This window comes from Syngnathoides biaculeatus, chromosome 23 (assembly GCF_019802595.1).
Source record: "Syngnathoides biaculeatus isolate LvHL_M chromosome 23, ASM1980259v1, whole genome shotgun sequence".
Classification (NCBI taxonomy): Eukaryota; Metazoa; Chordata; class Actinopteri; order Syngnathiformes; family Syngnathidae; genus Syngnathoides; species Syngnathoides biaculeatus.
Window position 1 is genome coordinate 10,739,345 of NC_084662.1, and position 23,378 is coordinate 10,762,722.

Consider the following 23,378-nt stretch of genomic DNA (forward strand, 5'->3'; position numbering starts at 1 on the left):
TAGCAATTGACCAATAGCGAGCAGTCACTGTAAAAAGAAACGCTACTGTATTTCCTACTCAATACTCGACATTAATGCGATGACTGTGATAAATTACCACATACCAGTGTTTTTTTTTATTTTTAACTGTAAAAATAAAACATACATTTCAGAGTAAATAACTGTTAACCGGGGAAAAAACAGCCAATAAGAGCTCGTGATGTCAAGCAGAGTTGTTAATGATCGACGAATGGCGATCATTGAAAGGCGGGACTAATAGCGGAAGTTCACTCTGCTGGAAGCTAATTTTCAATATCTGAAACCTGTCCCAATACCTACGAAAAAAATATGATTGGTCGACACAATATGTAGCTAACTAACAGTTGTATGAAATTCGCCCGTTAATGTTTTCTTGTTACCGGGAAGTTAACCAAAGAATCATTACAATTCGCAAACTTTTGGCTAAAAGCCTAGCTACACACTGGAGCACGTTGAAGCTCCTGAAAACAAAAACAACATCGTGTTGTGCTTTCGGGCTGGACCAAAGTGCCTGGATGAAGAGGCGCAACTGGAAAGCGGGCCAACGAGCCCAGAGAGGACAGCAAGGTTACACTCGGCACCAGGGACGTGGACGGTACCGAGGAAGAACGTGGAGACCGTCACGGAACGACAGGTGATGAGTTTAAAGGCTTGTTTTTATGCTAAATAATACGCAAAATAAAGAAGTCGCAGTCATTTATCCAAATGCAAATTTTGTATTCACAGGAATGGGTATGCTGATGCAGGACCTTCAGGATCTGACGACCAAGCCAGCTTGGACAGCAGTGGAGCGATCGGTCAGTACCATAAGCTTGACACAACGCTGCAAGCAAAAAAAAAACAAAAACTGAAAACCTTTGTTTACCATCAGAACTGCCAGGTTTCTATTTTGACGCAGAGAAGAACCGATACTTCCGCTTGTTGCCCGGGCACAACAACTGCAATCCCCTGACTCGAGAACAGCTGAGGGATCAGGAAAGAGAGAAAGAAAGAGCCAGGATGCTCGTGGAGGATGCTAATCCCACAAAAGTATTACAAGACGACATTACATTCATGTGAGATCTTTTCAAATGACTCAGAAAATGTTGTCTTACGTCTAGAAAGCACCGAGGGCAGGACTCAACAGTTCCTTGCTCCTACGGAATCGACATCTCGGGCTGCTACCACAGATGTCCTTCTGCAGGTACTGTATTGTTTTTTTTTTTTAATCTATCCTCAATTTCTAATTTATTTTTCCACATATGAAGTGTACAGTGAATACTCGGTTCTCGAACAAATCGGTTTTCGAGCGAAAATTTGGAGATTTTTTCGCTTCTGTTTTCGAGCAGAAATCGGTACTCGAACGACAAAACCCGAAATAACATAACGCGCGCGGTCCGACCATCTGATCCACAACGCGCATTGTTATTGTGTGTAACGCGGCCTCAGTACGCAGACGTGGGAAATATCAATTTGGTTTTCGAACAATTCGGTTCGCGAACCGTCTTCTGGAACAAATTGTGGTCGAGAACCGAGCTTGTACTGTATATTTGTACTCGGAATGGATGAAAAGTCCTTCAAATAGAGTCTCAAGATGTGACATAACTCAAAACAAGTTTTGTTGTCCATCAAATATGAAAACCCCAGACACATTCCCTAAGTATTGTCAGCGTAACGCACCTTCAGGCAGGTCCACGAGGGAAGGATCAGCACCATGAGACCCCAGAAGCTGGACCACCACACCACGGACGACTTCAGGACCATTGTGGTCGGGTGAACGCGCCGAAACAAGCTCCTCCTCCGAACCCCAAAAAATTCCAAACAGATGTTATCATCGTTGCCCTCCCACAGGCCGACTCTAAGTGCGAACAAGTCTTCGCCATCAGCGACGTGTCTCAGGGCGGGTGCAAGTACGGCTGCTTAACCTTCAGCAGAACCAACGGCAGTGGGCCTCTCTCCGTGGAAACGTGCGACAACCATTATGTCACCAACTGCAAGGTGAGGATGTGTTACGTGAAATTGACTTTTTGACTTTGTCCTCGCTCTGGTTATGGTAACAAAATGCAGGCTTGCCCCCGCAGTGGAAGGAATTCTGACGCGGGGGGGGGGGGGGGAGCTCAAAACAAAGAGATTTCAACTGGGGATGTATAAATAAAGGTTTTTTTTTTTTCAATCTTTTGGTTATTTTGATGTTTAAATTTTTGGGGGGGGGGCATGTGTGAAATGACACAAGATATTGAGAATATAAAAAGTTTAGTTGGCACCTAATTTGAGTGGTGATTTATTTTTTAATCCTTCCTTCATGCGTTTCAGGTGAATTCCCTTTGCTGGGCCTCAGTCAGCTATCCAGACTCTCACATTTTGTATCCTTTGCTGATGCTCCATTTCACGTTATATGTATATAGTACGGCGGCACGGTGGATCAGTTGGTAAAGCTTTCTGAGGTCCCGGGTTCAGTCCCGGACCCACCTATGTGGAGTTTGCATGTCCTCCCCGTGCCTTCGTGGGTTTCCTCCGGGCACTCCGGTTTCCTCCCACATCCCAAAAACATGCATCATTAATTGAACACTCTAAATTGACCGCAGGTGTGATTGTGAGTGTGAGTTTGACTGTATCCATGTGCCCTGCGATTGACTGGCAACCAGTTCAGGGTGTACCCCGCCTCCTGCTTGTCGACAGCCGGGATAGGCTCCAGCACTCCCCGCGACCCTCGTGACGATAAGCGGCAAAGAACATGGATGGATGTATATCGTACATACTGTGTCACAAAGTCAGTTAGGTTAGGGTCCAGCTCACCCGTTAACCCTAATGAGGACAAGCGCTGTCGAGGATGGATGACGTATGTTTTCCTATTGTTTTCTTTGACTCCATATTCTTCTTAACTGACACCTGAATTGTCCAGACTGTGCCTGTTGGGGGTTGCGGACAAGCCCGGCTACGTCACTTTGCTCCCCGCGTCGCTCTTCAGGAACTCCGACTCAAGTTACATCGTTTTGCTTTATTTTATGAATCTCACTTAGCTCACCTTTTATGATGGTTTGCAGCAGAGTAGAAGCTGCACTTCATTATAACCGGGAGCTGTACCGAGTATTTTGGTTACCTCCTTTATCTAAATGAGAATTAATGCTTTAAGAAGTAGCTGTGATTACACTTAACAGAACAGTGTTTTTTTTTTTTTTTGGAAAGATTTGTTTTATGTTTTTCTTGAATTGCTATGGATGCGCAGGTGTACCTAATGAAGCGTCCCCTTCCGTCCACAGACGAGCCGGCGGTGCGTTGCATTTTCAAGATCTCCATGGCCTGGTGCTGTGCATGGTGTCAGCACCCGCAGTTTGACAAGCTGTTTAGTGCGGGTCAGTGTCAAAAAATGTGGACTTTGTTGACAATGTGGACAAAAATTTCAGGCGTGGCTATTTACATGTACAGCAAAAAAAAAAGAAAATATGGAGTTTCATTGCTGCTATGACAGTCTTCTTTTTAGTTCATTGCAAAGATGTCTTGGGATTGTTTTTTCTTTTTTTTTTTGCATTAAAAAAAAAAAATATATATATATATATATATTAAATGTTAGTGTAATAAATAATGATAAATGTTAGTAGAATACCGTAATTCCCGGCCTACAGAGCGCACCAGGTTATAAGCCTCACCCACTACATTTGTTCAGGAAATACCATTTGGTACGTACACTGCAGCCGTGTAAAAGGCTTCAAGTGCCCACATTGAAACACGAGATATTTCCAAAGACTGTAGACAGAGAGTTTCACGCCAGCACCACTGCGCTAACGCTATCGCCACGCCAATGCTAGCGGCGCGCTAACAGGGCCGTTTAAAAAAAAAAAAAAAACATACCGGTAAAAATCACCGAGACATAGCAGTAACATGCTAGCGCAGCGCTAACAGGGCCGGCCGGTAAAAGTCACTTCCTCGGCACGTATATTCCACCGGTCTCACTCTTGCCTTTTCCGCTCGAGTGCCCCCTTGCGGTCGTTAGAGGAAAAAAAATGCACAAATTAGCCGCATCGCTGCAAAAATCGCAGGGTTGAAAGCGTGAGAAAAAAGTTAGAAATTACGGTAAGTAAAATTCAAGGGTGTGGTTTACAAGTTGTCCCTGTACTTACATGGCTTTCCTCCCATATTCCAAACCACGACCTTAAGGTCCTAACATGACAAAAAAAACTCAACAGTTCCTTGGGGTCATTGAAAACAAAATTGTCCATCGGTGTAAACAGTTGTTCGCTTAGATTGGCCGATCACCAGTCCAGGTTGGGAACCTGCCTCGTACCAAAATCAGCTGGGATAGCTTCCGGGATCACCTGAAACCCCAAAATTCACAGCTCATACCGCCGTTTCAATACTGTTGTCCTGGTTAGCTTGTTGTAATGCGCGTACGTGTCTGAATGTCAAAGTGTTGATGACGTTTGTTTGTCGGCAGGTTTGTCTCACAAGGTGATCCTGCAGCAAGCTGTCACGGGCAAAAGACAAACGCTCGACGTCGGCAGCGACGTTCTGGCTCAGCAGTTTTGCGTTGGAGTGAGTCGGCACATCTTTTTAAATATTGTTTTTCAGAGTGTCAAATGGACTACACTGATGTAGTGACCAAAAAATGGATGTGTGTGTTGCGATCTGTTAACACAGACATGCCAAAGATCAACTTTTAGTGACATTTGATAATTTCAATGGTAAAATGCACAAATTTGGCTCAATTGTTTGGACCCCACTTGAACACGACAAGTAATCTGCGCAGGTCCCCTTGCTGTTCAGTGGCTGCCGGTCGGGTGAGATTTTCAGCCTCGACGTCCGAGACCTGAGCGGCCGCAAGGCGGCGACCTTCCGGCAGGAATCGGCCATCACGTCGCTGCGTGTCCTGCGGGATGAGAACTACCTGGCGGCGGCGGACATGTCGGGCCAGGTCAGGAATCGCGATTTTGTTGCACTTTTACCACAGGAACATCACGAGCTTTGTGGTTTGTATTTGTCAGATCAAGCTTTGGGACATACGAGCCAGGAAACCAGTACAGGAGTACCGGGGCCACTACAACGAGCACGCCCACCTCCCCATCCACGTCAGCGAGCCTGAGGGGCTTCTTTTGGCTGGTAGGGGATAAAAGTACTTAAAGTCGGCAATTTCATGATATGCTCTGTACATATACTCGACAGTGATGCCCCGGTTCTCGACTACCATCTGTTCCAGAAAACAGTTCGAGAAGGGATTTGTTCGAAAACCGAATCGATGTTTTCCATTACAATGAATGGAAAAAGAAATAATGCGTTCCAAGCCCAATTTTTTTTTTGGATGATGTTGCTCACAAAACCTTTTTAGGTGAATGTTATGTTGCCTCCTATATTAAAAATACATAAATAGCTTTTTGTGCACTGTATTGTCTGTGCTTTCATGCTGGATCAGGCTGCGCCAAGGTGGAATTTTAAAATGACACAACATCTTATCCTGCGCTTTCTACTTTGGCTTCAGACTAGACCTTTCCCACTCGGAAAAGAGAAAATCTCGTCCAGTTCAACCACTTTTTCTTCGATTCTTCATATACGCTGACAGTCATTGGATCTTAAAACAACAGCATTTCTTTTTTAACTTTATCCATTAATATTTAAAAGTAAACGTAAACAGCATGTCTTGCTTGACTTTGCTCTACGTTGCCCAGACTGTGGACGCTGTCATTATAAAACACGTTGATGGGCTTCGTAAGTACTGTAACATTTGTAATTATGTGTGTATGTCTTTGGGGGGGGGGGGGGGTTTGTAAGGTAAACTAGGAAAAAGAGAGTGTAGTGGAGCAGCGGTCGTTATTAGAGAGTTCCGTGTGCTGCCTAAAAGAAACCAGTGGCTTCTTTTCATTTTTTTACAGTACGTATGTGAATTGTGCCAGTCATCCCTCACTCATTGAATCACATTGCAAAATGCCACAAACTGAATAGCTGTAGGTAATACTTTCAATTTGCATTGGATTATTGTTTATTTTATTTTTTGCACGCAACGCAGAATATCTGTGAAAAGACTGCATCAGCAGTTCACAATTGCACACGCGTGAAGTTTTGAGGGAACACTGGCTGACGTCTTTTTTTTTTTTTTTTTTTTTTGGCACGCCTGGTCGATCGCGATCAACGCATTGTGCACCCCTGACCTATAGCATTTTTTAAAAAACTAAAATGGGAAATATTTGGCTTGACTATCGTGTTCCTTCGCTAATATTATGAACTGAGGAACAAGAAATGCTAAATAAGTTAGCAATAATACCAGTTCTTCATTTGCTTACAGTTGGTCAGGATTGCTACACGAGGTGCTGGAGCCTGCGGGACGGCCATCTCCTCAGGACCATCCCCTCTCCTCACCCGGCCGCCAACGACGCCATCCCCAGCGTGGTCTTCTCTTCCAGCTTCGGGGGCCGGGCGGGGGACCCCGGCCTGCTGATGGCTGTCAAGAAAGACCTGTACTACTTCCCCTACAGCACGGCCGGGAGCGAGCCGCAGGAAGTCTGACTGAACGGGACGCTTATTTAGGTACACCAGCACAGTGAAATTTGCCTTGAGAAGAAAATTACAATAACTGGTACATTCTAAAATATATTTATTGTGCTTGCTGTGGTGTTGAACGGCATTGCATGATACTCGAGAGCTATTTCAGGTATTTTCAAGAGGTCCTAGAGCAGGAGTGACCAACCAGTCAGAGGTCTCGAACCACATTTTTTAATGCAAAGAGTCACATCATACACATGAATATCATTCCGCCCTCACACGCATACCTTTTACTCAACCAGGTTTATCGTACATGTCACAGAGTACCAAGACCACAGGCCAGTATGTAAGAAAAAATAAAAACGTGTGCTCTCTCACACAAACTACCAGTTCAACCAAGCCTCCTCTTGTATGTCACAATTTTCATTTAATGCAACACTAAAATATTTACATGATTAAAGATATGAGTGCAACCGTAATAAATGCTCGCAACGACCGTAATGAACTCAAGCAAAGCGCGCGTGCACATGCTCATAAGCAGAACTTAGATATGCTTTCGTGCTTTCACAAGAGCCACGGGTTGGCCACCCAATCCGAGAGGATTGATTTTTGTATTTTACAAAAAGAAGAACTGGAACATTTACTAGAATGGACAAATTTAAAACACCAAACGTGTGAGAAAAAGTGACAAGTACACACAGTTTGGTCCCGCGCTCTTTACTTTTTTTTTTTTGTAACTTTATTGTTGTATATACACATTTTTTAAATTATAAGTAGTGCTTTGTTTCAGTTGTTTCCACTCCTCCCCCTTGAGCCAAAATTGAGTTAAAGCCACTTCATCTGACATCATTAAACTGCACTGGAATGGACAATAACAAAACAAAACAAAAAAAATCTTCTTCACCTGAAAATAAAGCTCCAAAACTCTGAAAAGGCCATCCACATATTCAAATGCATCCTCAGCAGATATAATGAGAATGTCTACAAGAGTAAAAGGACTTGCAAGGCATGTCAGGAATATTCCAGGACCTGCGTCACAAAAAAAAAAAATTGAAATCTAAACTATAGATTTTCCCCTTTGAAGTAATCCCCCTGGGAGTCAATTGCATTTCCCGAGTTATATCTGCCAGGCGTTCACGTATGACTAGAAGGATCCTTCTGAGATCTTCCGCCACATTGCGGTCACAGTCGTCTGGATGTCGTCCACTAGTCCTGGAACCTTTTCTGACACACTTTGCATCTTTTAAGATTCAAGTCATTCCAAGATCCCGCTCGTGAGTTGTGATATCTTTGAGGGTCCAGCCTCAACGGTGCCGTATTGCTCACAGGTTCATCCAACGGTGGGAATAAAAAGTTAGGTTATGGGTAAAATGTGCAAATGTGTGTAAAATTAACAGTCATAAGGCTTTTCTACTTTTATCCAACTTTTTAAAATGCACAAAATACTACAGGCCTGTGGGGTTATGGGAGAGGATAGGACTAATTTTTTTTTTTTTTTTTTTTTGTGCGTGGAATGCATCTACAATATATAATAAAAAGAATGACCCCACGTGGGGTCAAATATGTATTTTTTTTAAAAGGCAGGAAGGCAAGGATTTAGCCAACAGGTTTCTTCACCAAGATGCACCATAAACATCCATCCATCTTCTTTGCCGCTTATCCTCACAAGGGTTGCAGGGCGTGCTGGAGCCTATCCCAGCTGTCATTGAGCAGGAGGCGGGGTACACCCTGAACTGGTTGCCAGCCAATCGCAGGGCACATCGAGACAAACAGTCACACTCACAATCACACCTAGGGGAAATTTACAGTGTCCAATTCACGTTGCGGCGTGTTTTGGGGATCTGGGGGGAAACCGGAGCGTCCGGAGAAAACCCACACAGGCACGGTGGGGGGAACATGCAAACTCCACACAGTGAACCCGGGTCCTAAGAACTGTGAGGCCAATGTTTTACCAGCTTTTCCGCCGGATCAAAAACAGTACTGTGCAAAAGTCTTTCACATCAGTGATACCAGTAACTCGTATAGATGTCATTTTCATCGACCCAAATCTGAAAAAATACAGTGTGATGAATAAAAACATATTCATACAGGCCACAAACTAAATTCTGATAATGGGATCCCCCCACCCAGTTGTAACAGTCCACCACAGAGCACTAATGGAACTAGATAAAACTTTAAAAAAGTTGGTAGGAGCAAAAAATAGTTTTGTCTTGACTCCTCAATTCACTTCAGCATGCTTCCTTATCACCGAGACGCCACAAGGAAAAAAATTTTGTAGTTTGTCCCGAGTTTGTCAGAGAATAATGCAGGACTGACAAAAAAAAAAAAAATCCACATACGTGGAAACTCCTCTCTTCGCTTAAATAACTTCCTTGGCACCAACATCACAATAAAGTAATTGTACTTTTATTGCTTTGGCCTTAGGACAAAAAAATTGTCAGAGGAGGTTGTCGACAAAAATCCACAAATTACTGTTTAGTTCTAGCATGGCGAACACCGTGGCAGGTTTTGTACAGTACTGTATATTGATTAGTCCCAATGATTTCTCACGTGCCACATTGTTGTTCCGGTTTTTCTCAGTGGGCCACCATGACTCTGAAACAAACATACTTCGTCATCTCATCATATTTACATCATCAATTTATGAACTAGTTTTGAAATCGGAAAACAAGCGTAATGTGTTTTTCAACGATTCACATTTGGTAACACAAAAATGCTTGTAGTATCTCAACTTTGTCACTTATATAACAATTTGAAATTTTGGAACAGATTTTTACAAGAATCATGGAAATTGACGCTAGATTTGGCTTCGCGGGCCACATAATATCACGTGGCGGGCCAGATCTGGCCCCTGGGCCTTGAGTTTGATACCTGTGGCTTAATGGGATGTGTAAATAGTATCTGTGAATGAATGTGTGTTAGACTCGTGATAGACGGGTGATCAGTTCTGGGTGTGCAGTGTCTCTCACCCTCAAATCCAAATCCAACAATCTAGACCTCCTGGAGCAGATAGTCCAAAGGGGGATTGTTCAAAACATGGTTCTGTCCTTCATGATATTCAAATTTCTTCGACTGACCGCAGTATGAAATGGGCAATGCCGTCAAAAACGCAACTGGAAGAACCGGACGCCAAGGGGGGGCTCCGGGTGATTTTCAAGTCTCGCTAGAGATCGCCGGACTTCTGGTTGCAAACGCTGCAGACCCTCACCGGATGATCCCAGCCCCTGGAGGGCACGGCCCGCCTTTCCTGCGAGCAGTCCTGGCACACGCCCTGACCGCAGGCACGGCAGTGGTGGATGGAGAGGCGAGAGGCCGAGAAGTCCCTCTGGCAGCCGCAGCAGGCCCGAATGTCCTGGTCCGGGACCCAGTAGGCGGGACGTGCGGCGTCCTTCACCAGGCCTGGTGGAAACACGACACCACTGATGTTAAAAATACAAGGCCTAGGTTAGCGAAAGACAATGCTGCATTAAGCCTTATATTAGAATTTGGATTATGCCAAAGTAATTGAGCATCATTATTAATTTAGAACCCCTCCCCCCATCAGTGGTGTTACCGAGCGGTATGTCGATGGCGCCGACGACAGCGCCGAGGGTGTTCTGAACGGCCTCCCCGACCTTCCTTGCAATCAGGGTGCCGCCTTCCTCCTCCAAGGCCTCATTGAGTAGCTCTAGAACGGACGCTCGCAATTCAGACGGATTTCTGTACGTCGCGGCGGGAGAGCTGCTGAATTTGCGTACCGGTGGGGATTCCTCGGTTCTGGAAGCAGGCATCGCAGACTCGAACGGGCGCCAGCCCCCAGCCTCTCTCGGGGACCGGGCGGGCTTTGGAGGAGCAGGCGTCGCAGAAACCCTCGCCGCAAGCTCGGCAGTGGTGCTTGGTGTCGTTGGCTTGGAAGTCCACCGCGCATTTGTGGCATTTCTGCAAGACAAGTCATAATCCATCCATTTTCTTTGCCGCTTATCCTCACGTGGATCGCGGGGGAGTGCTGCAGGGCCGGGATCAAACCCAGGTCCTCAGAATTGTGAATTGCCACTGTCCTTAATTGTGCGTATCCAAAACTCTCTCGCGGTTCTTCGTTTTAAAAAGTGGTGGTGCATTTCTCACTGTATGTACCAGGATGAGAGAGTTGGGGGTCCAGTAGGTGGGAGCGATCTGGTCGGTGAGCCACGAGGTGACCGCTTTGGCCGGCTTGACGCTGAGCTCCGACACGGACTGGGAGATGTACTTGACTCCGTCCAGGAGCCGCTGGGCGGCGTTGTGGTTGTCTTTCAGGAAGCCGTCGGACTGAAACGGGGACAAATCGGTCATAGTTGCCGGGGTTCAACAGAACCGCGTCATTGCAAGCTAACGCGTCGAGTTGAGCGTGGCCTCACCCCCGGCCAGATATGCTGGATCTCGGTTCTGACCACCGTTTCCACCGGATCCTGGTTTCCGTACCAGTACTGCCTGCTTCGGTAGATTACTCCACAGTTGGGACACTCAATGACGTATCTGAAGGGAAATGACCACACTGATGATTGGGCTTAGAAAATTATTTTATCCAATAAAACAAACCTAGCAGACTATATTTGTTTGTGTTATTCAGTACGTAGATATTTTCAAATTAATATGTAGCCTACCCAAGTAGTTGATTCACGCTCAACGCAGATTCCAGCTCAAAACACCATCAATTTTTTTTACTGTTACTCACCCGGACCAGGCGTAGACGGCCAAACCAAACCACGGCGAGTCAGATGAGGCCGTCGTCTTGGGAACCACGATCACCTCCTTCCCTTCCTCGTAGCAAACCTGGGAAGATTAGCGGTTCGTACGCGTGCGTCCTTAAAGCCCAAGTGTCATCCCTATAAACATTCTAAAATAGATTTTGTAATCAAAAAAGTACACATAACATTATTCACTTCAATGTCTATACGAAAAAATAAATATGAGCAGAGAGCGCGTCATCCATGCGCAAAGTTGCGGAAGTCTCATTCGATATCCGAGCGGTCGCCGTATTAGCTGCATCTCCTGCCCGTGACGTCACCCAGGACATTCGCCATTGAAAACACGCTGTGGCCCCGACTGTGGGAAATGAAGGCGCCCCTTCTGACACGGAAGCTGTTTTCGAAGAAGAGAACATCTCTTGAAGTGAAGTGAAGTGACCAGGGCAATATTACCCGATTGTTTCGAGCCATAGTTAGATGATATGCGGATCACTTCTAACTAACAACAGAGTCCCAGACAGTATGTATGAGCCAGCCCGGCTCGTCAATCCACCTACTATGGGACACGGAAGCTCTTTTCAAAAAGAGAACATGCCACAATCGACTGAAGTGACCGGGGCAATATTACTGTATTGTTTCGAGCCATATTTAGATGATATGCGGATCACGGCCAAACCACCTCCCCATCTGATCCACCTCCACGGGGCGTAGATGAGCCACCCCGGGCAAATCTGTGATCGGCGGACACTGCGCCGACAGGCACATCGGCACGTTTAGCACCTCTGACTCTATGCACAAACCTACCTGTCATTTGGAACCCACGAAGCTCTCCTCCTTTGCACCCGTGCAATCCATTTTTCAATACAAACCAGGTCTTTGGGAAACTTCTGAAGGGCAAACCCATTCTCCCGAGTGTTCGAGCACTATCCAGCAATGCAACGAGCCAGTATTTTGGCTAACACGAAGGAACAACGAGCTACCTTCCCGCAGGTAAAACTAATGGAAACAAACAAGCCCGCTTGATTGAGCTACTGCCCCGTACATCACTTCCTGCTTCTTCTCGAAAATAAAATCCCTCGAGAGGATTTTCATGGCGGGAGTTACAAAAAGCCATACAAGTCAAAATCACGTTTTGTGGTGCAAAAACTGCATGGGTCCATTCCGGCTGCCGTTTTTTCATTAATAACATACTAAAAATCATGCATTTCTTGACAGTGGCCCTTTAAATGCGACGTAACGTTAGCGCTCACCTTGCACGTGTAGATGCGGTTGTCATTCTGCACGGAGTAGCGGCACCGATGCTTGGCTTCGTGTTCCACTCCTTCCTTGAGGTGGTTCATGCTTCTCTTACAGCCTGAACTAAAAGTGGATTTGGGTTTTAAAATCGTCATCAATGGAAACAGATAAAATTCTGTGACCCCCTGCAAATTCGTAATTCATTAGTCACAAATTCATTGAACTGTTTTAATCATCGAGATGGGTCATTGGAACTCAATTTTAGGGGATGACTGTACTGTACGTACCCGCAACTCAGGCAGATGCAGGAGCAGGTGAAGTACTCATCTGGGAAGAAAGAGTTACTCGTCACGTGTTCATCGGGGATATCGTCGCTGAAACGCTCGCTCAGCGCCTGGAGGGATCAAGAACTTATCGATTGTCAAGTCTCTCGGTGTAGCAGCACCCCTCCCCCGGTACCGCCAGACCTGCAGCGCTTTGAAGATGACGCCGGCGGAGCGGGGAGAGCGCGTGGCGTTGTTGTCCAGCTGCTGCTCCAGGCTGCGCTGCAGGCCGCTGAAGTCGGTGGGCGGGTTGTAGGTACGGGTCCCGCGGTACTGGACGGAACTGAAGGCCTCGGGGAAGAGACCCAGCTTCCTGAAGCGCTCCTGGAGGAGTCGATCTGTCGACTCTGACGGCTTGTCTAGAAATTCGAAAATGACACGTTGTAGCCACGTGTCGCCGGTTTAGCCCCTCCTTTTGGGTCCTCTACCTGATCCTAAGAGTTTGGTGTGCACGGTCTCGTGAAAGATGATGACGGTGGGGCCCAGGGTGGACAGCGGGACGTCCAGGCCGCAGCGCGCGGTGGTCGCCTTCAGCTCCCGGGCGAAGTGCTTCAGGTAGGCCTCCGAGGCGTCGCCCAGGAACTTGAAGAGGTCGTCGTGGAGACGGTCAGCATGCGTGCGGTAGATGACGATATCGGAGATGGCCAAGACCTTCAGAAGGAGGCGGGTCCGCTGACCCTGGCTGGATCCTGAGTCCCATTAAAAAAAAAAAAAAAAAAAAAAAAGTGAAACATATAAAAACAATAACTTTGCAATGCCCTGGATTCTCTGCATTTGTTTTTCCAGATTTTCAAATGTTGTTTACAGTCAACCAAAGATTTCTTTAGTTTGCTTGGGCTATTGCCCCCAAAATGTCCTATTGTATTAATATCTAATCATTTATTGCCAAGTATGCATTTAATAAGTTTGGTCTGTCACTAATGCAAAATGTGGTATTGATCCCTGCTGCAATGCATTGTGTTGATGTATTAAGGCAAGAAGCGTTTAAAGGTCAAGTGTCATGACATGGATGATTTTTAGTATGTTATTAATGAAAAAACGGCAGCCGGTATGCACCCCTCCGTTTTTTTCACCACAAAACATGATTTTGACGTGTATGGCTTTTTGTAACTCCCGTCGTGAAAATCCTCTCCAGGGATTTGTTTTCGACAAGAACCAGGAAGTGACGTTAAGGGGAGTAGCGCACTCAACTGGACTCGTTTGTTTCTATTAGTTTTACCTGCGGGAAGGTAGCTCGTTGTTCCTTCGTGTTAGCCAAAATGCCGCCTCGTTGCATTGCTGGATTTTGCTCGAACACTCGGGAGGACGGATTTACCCTTCATAAGTTTCCAAGAGACCCGGTTCGTTGTGAATAATGGATTGCAGGGGTGCAAAGGATGAGAGCTTCGTAAGTTCCAAATGACAGGTAGGTGTGTGTACAGCTACTTAAAAAAAAAAAAAAAAAAAAAAAAAAACAACAGTTGGGGGGGACCACATAATCCATCTCTCAGAACGTAACAAAAGATACGCGAACGTATGACAGGGGTGTTATTTGTGTCGATGTGCGCGTTGGAGGGCTTCGCCCGGGCTGGCTCATACATACTGTCCGGGAGTCTGTTGTTAGTTAGAAGTGATCCGCATATCCTCTAAATATGGCTCGAAACGATCGGGTAATAATGCCCCGGTCACTCCACTCGATTGTGAGATGTTCTCTTTTTCGAAAAGAGCTTCCGTGTCTGAAGGGGCATGGCCCATAGTAGGGGCCACAGCGCGATTTCAACGGCGAATGTCCGGGGTGACGTCCCGGAGAGTCGATACAGCCAATATGGCGACCAGTCGGATGTCGAATGAGACTTCCCCAACTTTGCGCATGGTTGACGCGCTCTCTGCTTATATTTATTTTTTCCTATAGACATTGAAGTGAATAATGTTCCATGTACTTTTCATTTCAATATCTATTTTACAATGTTTACAGGGATGACATTTGACCTTTAAATACTACTGCATCTAACTGGAAATGGGTTTCCAAGCGGCACGGTTTGGATCATACCGGCTCCGAGCAGTCCTTCCGTGTCAATGACGACCACGCGGTGGAGCGGGTCCATGGCCGCCCACACGCCCACCGTGCAGGACTCCTGCGTCGGCGACGTTTTGAAAACCTCTCTCCCGAGATAGAAGGTGTGGTTCAACGTGTGCGACTTCCCCTCGCCGGTGTTCCCGAAGATGGAGACCACCTTGAGCAGCTCGTCGGCAACGCATCCCAATCTGTTGACGAACTCCTCCTCGTCCTTCACCTGGGGATCATTTTAAGATTAATTCCGACCTCCGCATCCACAAAGGGAGGAACGTGGAGGAACTCACCTGCATCTCCTCCTTCTCGTCCACCAACAGGAAGCTGCGCACCTTGTCCAGCTGGGTTTTAAGGATGTCCATCTCGGACTCCCCGGCGCTGACGCTGCTCTCCTGGGGACTTTGAGTCTGGGGGTACAGGGTGAGGGGGTGCTTTCTCTTGTTCCCACTGCTGTGGGTGCGTTTCTGGCAGTCCAAGCACAGGTTGATCTTGCATCCCTGGCAACGTACGGAAGCCCGCAGCCGGCCGGGCGTGACCGAGCCGCCGCCGGCGTCTCCTTTGCACGAGTCGCAAAGGGGGACGTGGTCCGGGGCGATGCGAACCCGGTCGTGGTTCCTCATGCGCTCCTGCCGGTGGAGCTCCATTTCGCAGCGGGCGCACTGCAGGCTGCTGCACTCGTCGCATTCGAAAGAGGCCTCGTCAGACCCCCCGCAGGCGTAGCTCTCCTGGCAGACTAGCGGCGTGTTCATGCCTTTATCTCCAGCTGGACCTTGACCGCTCATGCTCAATAATGGAGGACTTGACTGGACTTATCAGCACAGTTTCGGATAATTCGTAAGATTCGAGAAAATTCTGGGAATCCAAGTTTGGATTACAACGTTGACTTTTGTCCGTTATTCAGGGAGATTCTTTTTTATAGCAACTAATCATACTCTGACTTGTGTTTTAGCCATTTTTAGTGTTTGTTTTATTCCTTTTTTTTTAAGATAGACTCTATGCCAAGTGGTTTAGTCAAGGATATTTACTCAAGCTTAAGAGTTTTCAGCCACAACTAGCTTTAACATTAACTCCACCGTGTGTAATGTGAGCACCTTAATGAAATAATTTTTCTAAAAAGTAGAAAAATGTGGCCTTAAATGTCATTTGCTTCCGTACTGACCAAAAATACAGACAGCTATTATCTGTCCAGCATCCCTTTTGCCTCGTTAATATCTAAATGGGTTGATGCCAAGTTGCTACACGTCGTCTCCTGTGACCATGGCTATTTTCATGCGAGGCGGGTATTGCGTTATGAATAATTAGCGATATGTGCAGTCGTATTTATGTAGGAAAACAACAACCTTCGTGACCATCGGCTGAACCCGTAGCGGTTATCAGTCCCAGCCGACGAGTGACTCGACTGAATAAAACTGCCGCTACCTCGACGTGGTCCAAAAAAGTGTACCCGGGCTAATAATAACTGAGCAAGGCGCTGCGGTGCCACGTACAAACCTCGGCCAGAAAGTTAGCTTGCTGTGTCAGAACCCGGGAGGAGATGCTGTCGCTTTTACATCAGCTGATCGGCTTGTTTTTATCCAGGGTTGAGAAGTCATTCGGGGCGCAATGCACACTGGGAAATGTAGGACAAGCTCAGCCTGCCACGAACCAGAGTCTGTTGTCATCATTCAAATGTTTTATTTTTAAATGTTTATAATAATATTTATCTTTTTTTGCCATTATTAGTTTGTCTCTCAATAACAAGTGACGTTTAAATTTTATTTACACGACATTTAAAAGTCCTCCCAGAATGCGTTGCGTGAGAGGCTCACAGCGGTATTCGCTTCTTACATGATCCGGCGTACACCGAAGCAATTGTTGATTTTATATTGTAATGCACCGTGTCATCTATGTCCCATAAATCTCGATTCATTAGATGTTTATTTGAAGTTAATTGTTATATAACGCCACATTGGTACTGTTAATCAACAAATAGTTACTTAATTGGGTCATTTTGACACACACTTGCCTCTAGCTGGACGCCTCGATGAGCATAACAAGCATCCAATGGTTGCAAAGCCTTTACTTTAGACTGCAGTTGCCAATTTCTACCTTACGTTGTAACGTCGTCCTCTTTTTATTTTTTTAATTAACCGTATATTCATTAACAATCAGAAAATCTGTTTTCGCTTTTTCCAAAACACTGTACTGATAAAAAAGAATCACTTGTGTACTGCTGCTGACCTTGGCTTGCTTGATGCTAACTGCCTAGCTTCAGTGCTAACTCGACCTGTCATTATTTTTGTGGCTAAAAATGGAAGATGAAGTCTACACGGACATTCATGGCAAACCAATAACTCTGGAGTGTCAAAAGCACTGCAGCTTTTGTCGGGAGTTCACTGTCAGCACGCCCAAAGTGTCCATCGGGAAGGTGATGGCGTACACCTGCTCCGTTTGGTTAGCTGCCTACACGGCGTTCTTCTTCACAGAAGTAAGTCCTCAACTAAATTTGCATTATGGACATGATAATAACACAAAATGACATCCAAGTTTAAAAAAAAAAAACGCGAACTCGTTATGTCGTGCTTGTTGTGGACTGTTACACTCACAAGTCACTATATTACGTCCAAGAATTCATGTCAATTCTCCAAGCCGCTTATGCTCACCAGGGACGTGCGAGTCCTGGCCCTATCCTTGCTAACATCGGGCGACAGTGTGTATAAAAAGTCTTCACACCTCTGGTTAGATGCTAAGTACAGACAGACAGAGGTGATGCATACATAATATAAATAACTTTGTCACTGTTTACCTTATGACTCTCTTATTAAATGCACAATCTATGATCTTCAATGCTAGTTTTGACCCCCCCCCCCCAAAAAAAAAGTGAGTGTGTGTGTGCATATATAATTTTTGCATCACATGTGCAGGATTATGTATTTTATTACAGTGCAGTTTACAATGGACGCACAGCCAGGCCAGGTCCTTTATTTTGCCTATTTGGTCAATTTTTTACCTATCCAGTAATAATAACGGGAGCTATTTTAGTTTTCTTCCTCCTGACTAACTTCAGAAATCTATTTTATATATATATATGTATATATATATATATATATATATATATATATATATATATATATATATTTAGCTCCAGGTTAGGCTTATCCATGAGGATATCGGCAAAGAAAATTGATGGATGTCTGTGTGTGTGTGTGTGTGTGTGTGAGGATATACACACATCCTCCATTCAAAGACCTGTTCCAAAGTATTCCTTTTGTGGCATTTTGGTGCCAAGGAACTATGTTGAAGTGATTTCGTCAGGCCACTGGCATGTCCAATAGAAAACTATTGCTTTATCTCCAACATGTGACATCTACAGGGAATTAAGCAAGTTTTTGAGAGACGGGTCACAGATTTTCCTCAGTTTTCAGTACTTTCGGGGGAACTCTACCCGTCACCCTCCTCTCTACACGTAGAACACGGCCGTGCTCACGGGCGCCATCTTGCTCACCCTGGTGGGAATGATGGCGCACATCCACTTGGTGAAGGTGGACCACGAGTCGGTGCTCATCATCGGCTCGGTGGGCATCCAGGTGTCCTCCAGCTACGCCTCGGGACGGGAGACGAGCACTTTCATCGAGATGAGCCGGGTCAAGGACGTGGCCATCAACGAAGCCGTTTACACGGTGATTAAAAATGATCGTTTTTATGTCACCGATGTGTTTTTTATACATCAGAAAGCTGACACATTTGTTCAATTGCAGCATCAAATCATCTACTACCTTTGCATACTGCTGAAGGAACCCTCAGCCCCTGACGACATTTCACGCGTTGTGCCGTTGTTCCAAGTGAGAATATACCTTGCCTATTACTAATTCTCCTCCCAAATTGACCAGTATTATTTTTTTTTATTTTATTTGACTGTATATTATTGTTGTCTTCCAGAGCTCAAAGCCGAGGCTCAACTGCTTGGTTAAAGTGTACAGAAGCTGTCAAGAGATTCTGTCGAATTGCTGACGGTGCGCGCGCAGCCAGGCCAGGTCCTTTATTTTCGATATTTACTCCATTTTTTTTACCTATTCAATAATAATAATAACAGGAGCTATTTTGACATTTTTTCTTCCCCGTTACTAACTTCATAAATACAATCATGCAATAAATACCCCTGCACATGTGATGCAAAAATAAACCTTTCCTAATGAAGATGTTATTAGACAGTACAGGTGTACCCAATAAAATGTTTAGTAGTGGAATATTTATTATTAATTATAGAATTTTGCTATTTGTACCACATGTATTTTCATGTGAATTATTAAATATTTTGTAAAGAAAATCTTGCATTTACGCATTTGTTCATTTCCAAGGTCTGACTTGTTCTGCACATATTTCCTCAGTAGGGGGCAGAGCTGCACTACACGCTCATTTGATTTTTTTCAATTGCTTGGAGGACATTCATATAAATTCATACATTGATCATTTTTTTTGCACTGCTTGTCCTCACAAGGGTCAAAGGTCCAAAGTACTTTTCTGTCCGCAATATTACATTTTTATTTTCATTTTATCAAGTGGCGTTCACGATTGTTCAGTTCTCTTTCTGTATGTTTATTATCCAAAAATCAAGCTACAAGCTATCAGCTCTATTTTTATTTGCTTTTTGGTAATGTCAAAATTTGATTTATGAGGTAGATACTGTTATCCCGCTGCTCTAATTATAATAGTTATAGATAGGATAGTATTATATTTTCACTCAGCGGTCCGGCTCGGTCACTCTCCCCTGCAGTAGGGGGGGGCTGGGGGGGGTCTGTCGTAAAAAACAAACTGAGGTACGAGTTTATTCGCGGAACAAATTAAACTCTGAAATCAAGTCTCGGATTAAACATAAAGCATCTAACGTCCATTTGTAGTGTTTTGGCGCCGTCTCCACCCCCACCTTGTTGTCACCCCCCTCCCCCCCCACCGACCCCCTCCTCTTATTCCCGCTCCCGCAACTTGCAGCTCCCTGAACCGAACCCCTTGCTTGAACCTGTTGCGCCCGAAGCTGACAAAACAAGCAAGAGGGTGTGATTTTTAACAGCGAGAAGCATTATGGCCCCGTCAAGAGCGGCCCCTGACAGCATAATAGCCCCCCCCCCAGAGGTGTGAAACAGCCGGGGACCAGGGCGAGCCTCGGGGCTTCCATCTAAAAGGGGGCAACCCTAGGTGTAAATTATAGCTCACGTTGGTGTGAATATTTCCCCTTTTTCCACCCCCATTACCTGTATTTTCACCCTTACAGTACTTTTCTTAACTTGATTTGATTTTTTTTTTTTTTTTTAAGTATTTCGTATCTCTTCAACCCCTTTTACTGAACCCGGAACATCTCGGGTCACCACCCCTTAGACGTGTGAAAACCTCTATGAGGGGTTGTTCGCCGACCTGGGCGGTGGCCCCGTAACACCCGTAGGGCCCCAAATTAAACGACCTCTGGAAAGCGGCGACAAATGACAGTGCTTAAACACTCGTCAAAGAATCCCAGAAGGTGAAAAGTTGTTTATTTGAGAAGCAGATGTTTTTTTTTTTTTTTTTTTTTTTTGCTGACAGCGTGGGGGTTTACCAGAACATTGTAGGAAGTCCACAACACAGAAAGTCACGTCAGAGAGGATTCACAAAGTTCAGAAGTCGACTGTATCGGCGTCCAAACAGCTCCACTAGATGATCCTTCCTTTGTTTATACAAACTGTAAATGTATACACACACAAACACACACGCTGTTGACACCACACAATCCCTCAGTGCGGTGTTAAGTGTCATCCGTATTGTTGCCGGAGGAAAAGCGAGTCCCCGGTTTTTGTCGAAACCCGTCCACCTTTTTAACGGTCCGCGAAGGCAGGTGTAAACCGAATTGTCAGTTTGGATTTGAATCTGAAAACGGACCAATGCCGAGGGACTGTTTGGCCCGTTCAAACGCACGCACGCACGCTCAATTCACACGGGCCCGTCGGGCGGCGCGGTAGAACCGGTCCTGGACTTGGGACTGTTTGGCGTTGTGGCGACGTCATCTGTTGACTGACGGACAGGGGAAATAATTGTTCTGCCTTTGTGTACAAAAGATGGGATGTGTCATTGCCGTTGAGTGACGCTCACGGGCCGCTTTATTAGGTCAGCAAAAGATCCAATACAAAAACATCTGCATGGTTTAAGACACCTGTGAACTGTTTTAAAATGTGTCCAAAATTTGCAGAATCTATCCTTTCAATCAGTGGTCTCGAACTGGCGGCCCGCAGGCCATTTGCGGCCCCAAAGATGGTACCTTGTGGCCCCCACCTTACTATGACAGTGTGGCCCAGAAGTTTTATATGAATGGCACTTTTACAGTGTTGTGTGCGGGGGCTGACGAACCTACCGATCGCGGTGGGGTTGTGGCTCTCATTGGGCGTGACAGCAACAGCTTGATGGAAGCAGAGAAACATTTTTCATAGAGTGAAAGTTACAGTGGTGTTGCCATGGAGAGTTTCATGAGTATAGTAAAGCCTCGGTTCTCGAACATCCACATTTTCAAACGAAAACGACTGTTATCCTGTATAACGCCGCCTCTGTACGCAGTCGTGTCCCGGTAGTATCGTATTAACCCCCAATCATGGCTCCAAAGAAGGCAAGTTGCAAGTTGCTTGTTTAAAGTTATTCTGGCACTTTTGTTAATAAAACAAGTTTACAAGGCCGGAGGCCGAGTCGCTACAGATACGGCAATGCGCTCCCAGCCTAGCGTACTCTACTACTAAAGCATACATTTTAAGCAAAAAATAAATATATTTCTTTAATTATTTTATTATATAAAGGATTTAAACTATACATGCATTTCTACTATGTAGTTTATTATCAGGAAAAGCTAAAAAAAAAAAAAAAGCTTTTTAAAGACTAATGTTTTAGGCTTGGAACAGATTATTTCTTTTTCCATTCATTGTAATGGGGAAACAACGATTTGGTTTTTGAACAAATCACTTTTTCTGGAACAGATTGTGGATTTTTTTCACACAATTTATTCACACCAGCTTCCTCGCTTAGCTTTTGTGCGAAAAATAATAATAATCAAACAGACTTTTTAAAATTTCTCATTTAAATTGCGTGCACGCGCGCCAAGGCCGCGGCCCAGCCTCAGCTCGAATGTGCCTAAAGTGCCCTGAGGGGAATTGAGCTCGTGACCACTGCTTCAAATTAACACCGGGGACCGGAAACGACAGCAACCAATTTTTTTTTTAACAGTCTGGATGCACCGTAAACTAAGGTAATGGGGTCGTAAAGTCTTAATTACGGTCAGTATCGTATGCTAATCAACGTGAGAGTCCCAGATGCTATGAAAACCACTTCATGAATATGATGCGTGCTAAATGTGCAACGTTGTCCGTTAGCAGTGTTTGATAGCCTTCCCAAAAATATAATACACCATACGTTGAGCGTAATTCACAAGGGAAATGTTCCATTTGATAAAAATCTGGGGGGGGGGGGGGGGTTGCCGCTCCCTCCTAGCGTCACCTGCGAGACGAGAGGAGAGCGAAACGCATCCTGTCAGACCAGCCGGCAGCAGATAAGATGCAAGGAGACCAACCGGTTCTCCCGGTTGCTGGTGGCGGCGGGGGAGGGCGGGCGTCGGAGCTCTTACGACAACAAACTTTGTCTAAATACAGTCGTTCATGCGCTATTACATTACCGTACTCGGTTTAGTCCTCGCACTGCTGCTTTGTCGATTCTCGACCAGGAAGGCTCGTCATGTCACCTCTTTTGTTGTGCCTGAACACAGATAACGCAAGCGTGTTCCTGCTCTATTTCAGATGATGATGACGATAATCAAAAGTCATGTCCCATTTGTGCGGCACCACCGAGGTATGTGCCGAAGCAGTACAAATGAACGTGACTCATTTGTGGGTTTTTAACTCACACCAATTGATGGGCTTAAGTTTTGCAATGAAGACAACATTCTACCACGGCGGAGTCATATCATAATTATTACACCATATGGCGTCTTCACAGGGGAATGCTGGGATGCGACCAGTCACGAGTTCAGGTACACCCGCGTTTTGTAAACGTGGTGGCGTATTATAGCAACCCGATGCGGCCTTAAGGCGAAAAAACATGATGTCATCCGGTTGGGTATCAATCCCTCTCGCCGCTTATCCAAATATGGACAAGCTCACGTGAAGATGACACAACGTGGCTAAACGAACGACGTGATTTATTGTGTCGTGAGTAAAGCCGACGACGCGAGTGCAAGTCCGGGCGTCTCGGGAGCCGTCGCACGCCATCAGCCGCTTATGTTGATGTCGCTCACGCCGCGTAACATCCACGATGATAGTCTACAATACATGGACGATCAACGCCCACCCACCCCCGCACCCCCACGCCCACTCCACCTAACCCCCCCCCCCCCCCCCCCCCCCGCCGATGCCACCACTGTGAGAACACCTCACGCCCTTGATTCCCAAGCGTGGACACGCCTCAATCAAACCTTTTGCCATCTGGGAAAAAAAAAAAAAAAAAAAAAAAAACATAACTGTCACAAAATCATCACTCCGTCATGAGTATGAGTGGCAATCGTTTCTGGTGACCAAGTATGGGACAGCGTTGGCCTCACGGTTCTGAGGACTCGGGTTCGAT

At 45.6% G+C, this 23,378-nt stretch overlaps 3 protein-coding genes across 3 annotated transcripts; 2 read left to right on the forward strand and 1 right to left on the reverse strand.

Annotated features, from left to right (window-relative positions):
- Positions 1–218: 218 nt before the first annotated feature.
- wdr21 (WD repeat domain 21) lies at positions 219–6,860 on the forward strand. The gene is made up of 13 exons (XM_061812002.1): positions 219–652; positions 745–815; positions 890–1,047; positions 1,119–1,201; positions 1,684–1,765; positions 1,849–1,995; positions 2,311–2,360; positions 2,900–2,979; positions 3,258–3,350; positions 4,430–4,527; positions 4,742–4,906; positions 4,977–5,091; positions 6,269–6,860. The coding sequence occupies exons 1-13, from the start codon at positions 384–386 to the stop codon at positions 6,487–6,489; spliced, it is 1,632 nt and encodes a 543-aa protein (XP_061667986.1). The 5' UTR covers positions 219–383; the 3' UTR covers positions 6,490–6,860.
- Positions 6,681–16,394, reverse strand: zfyve1 (zinc finger, FYVE domain containing 1). The gene is made up of 12 exons (XM_061812001.1): positions 15,068–16,394; positions 14,757–15,000; positions 13,156–13,416; positions 12,872–13,086; positions 12,692–12,798; positions 12,419–12,527; positions 11,156–11,253; positions 10,839–10,956; positions 10,579–10,749; positions 10,203–10,383; positions 10,019–10,132; positions 6,681–9,864 (listed from the first exon to the last, which is right to left on the reverse strand). Exons 1-12 carry the CDS (start codon positions 15,557–15,559, stop codon positions 9,629–9,631), a joined length of 2,346 nt encoding a protein of 781 aa, XP_061667985.1. The 5' UTR covers positions 15,560–16,394; the 3' UTR covers positions 6,681–9,628.
- A 166-nt stretch (positions 16,395–16,560) lies between these two features.
- Positions 16,561–19,048, forward strand: pigh (phosphatidylinositol glycan anchor biosynthesis, class H). The gene is made up of 4 exons (XM_061812003.1): positions 16,561–17,244; positions 18,227–18,436; positions 18,515–18,598; positions 18,696–19,048. Exons 1-4 carry the CDS (start codon positions 17,068–17,070, stop codon positions 18,765–18,767), a joined length of 543 nt encoding a protein of 180 aa, XP_061667987.1. The 5' UTR covers positions 16,561–17,067; the 3' UTR covers positions 18,768–19,048.
- The last annotated feature ends 4,330 nt before the right edge of the window (positions 19,049–23,378 follow it).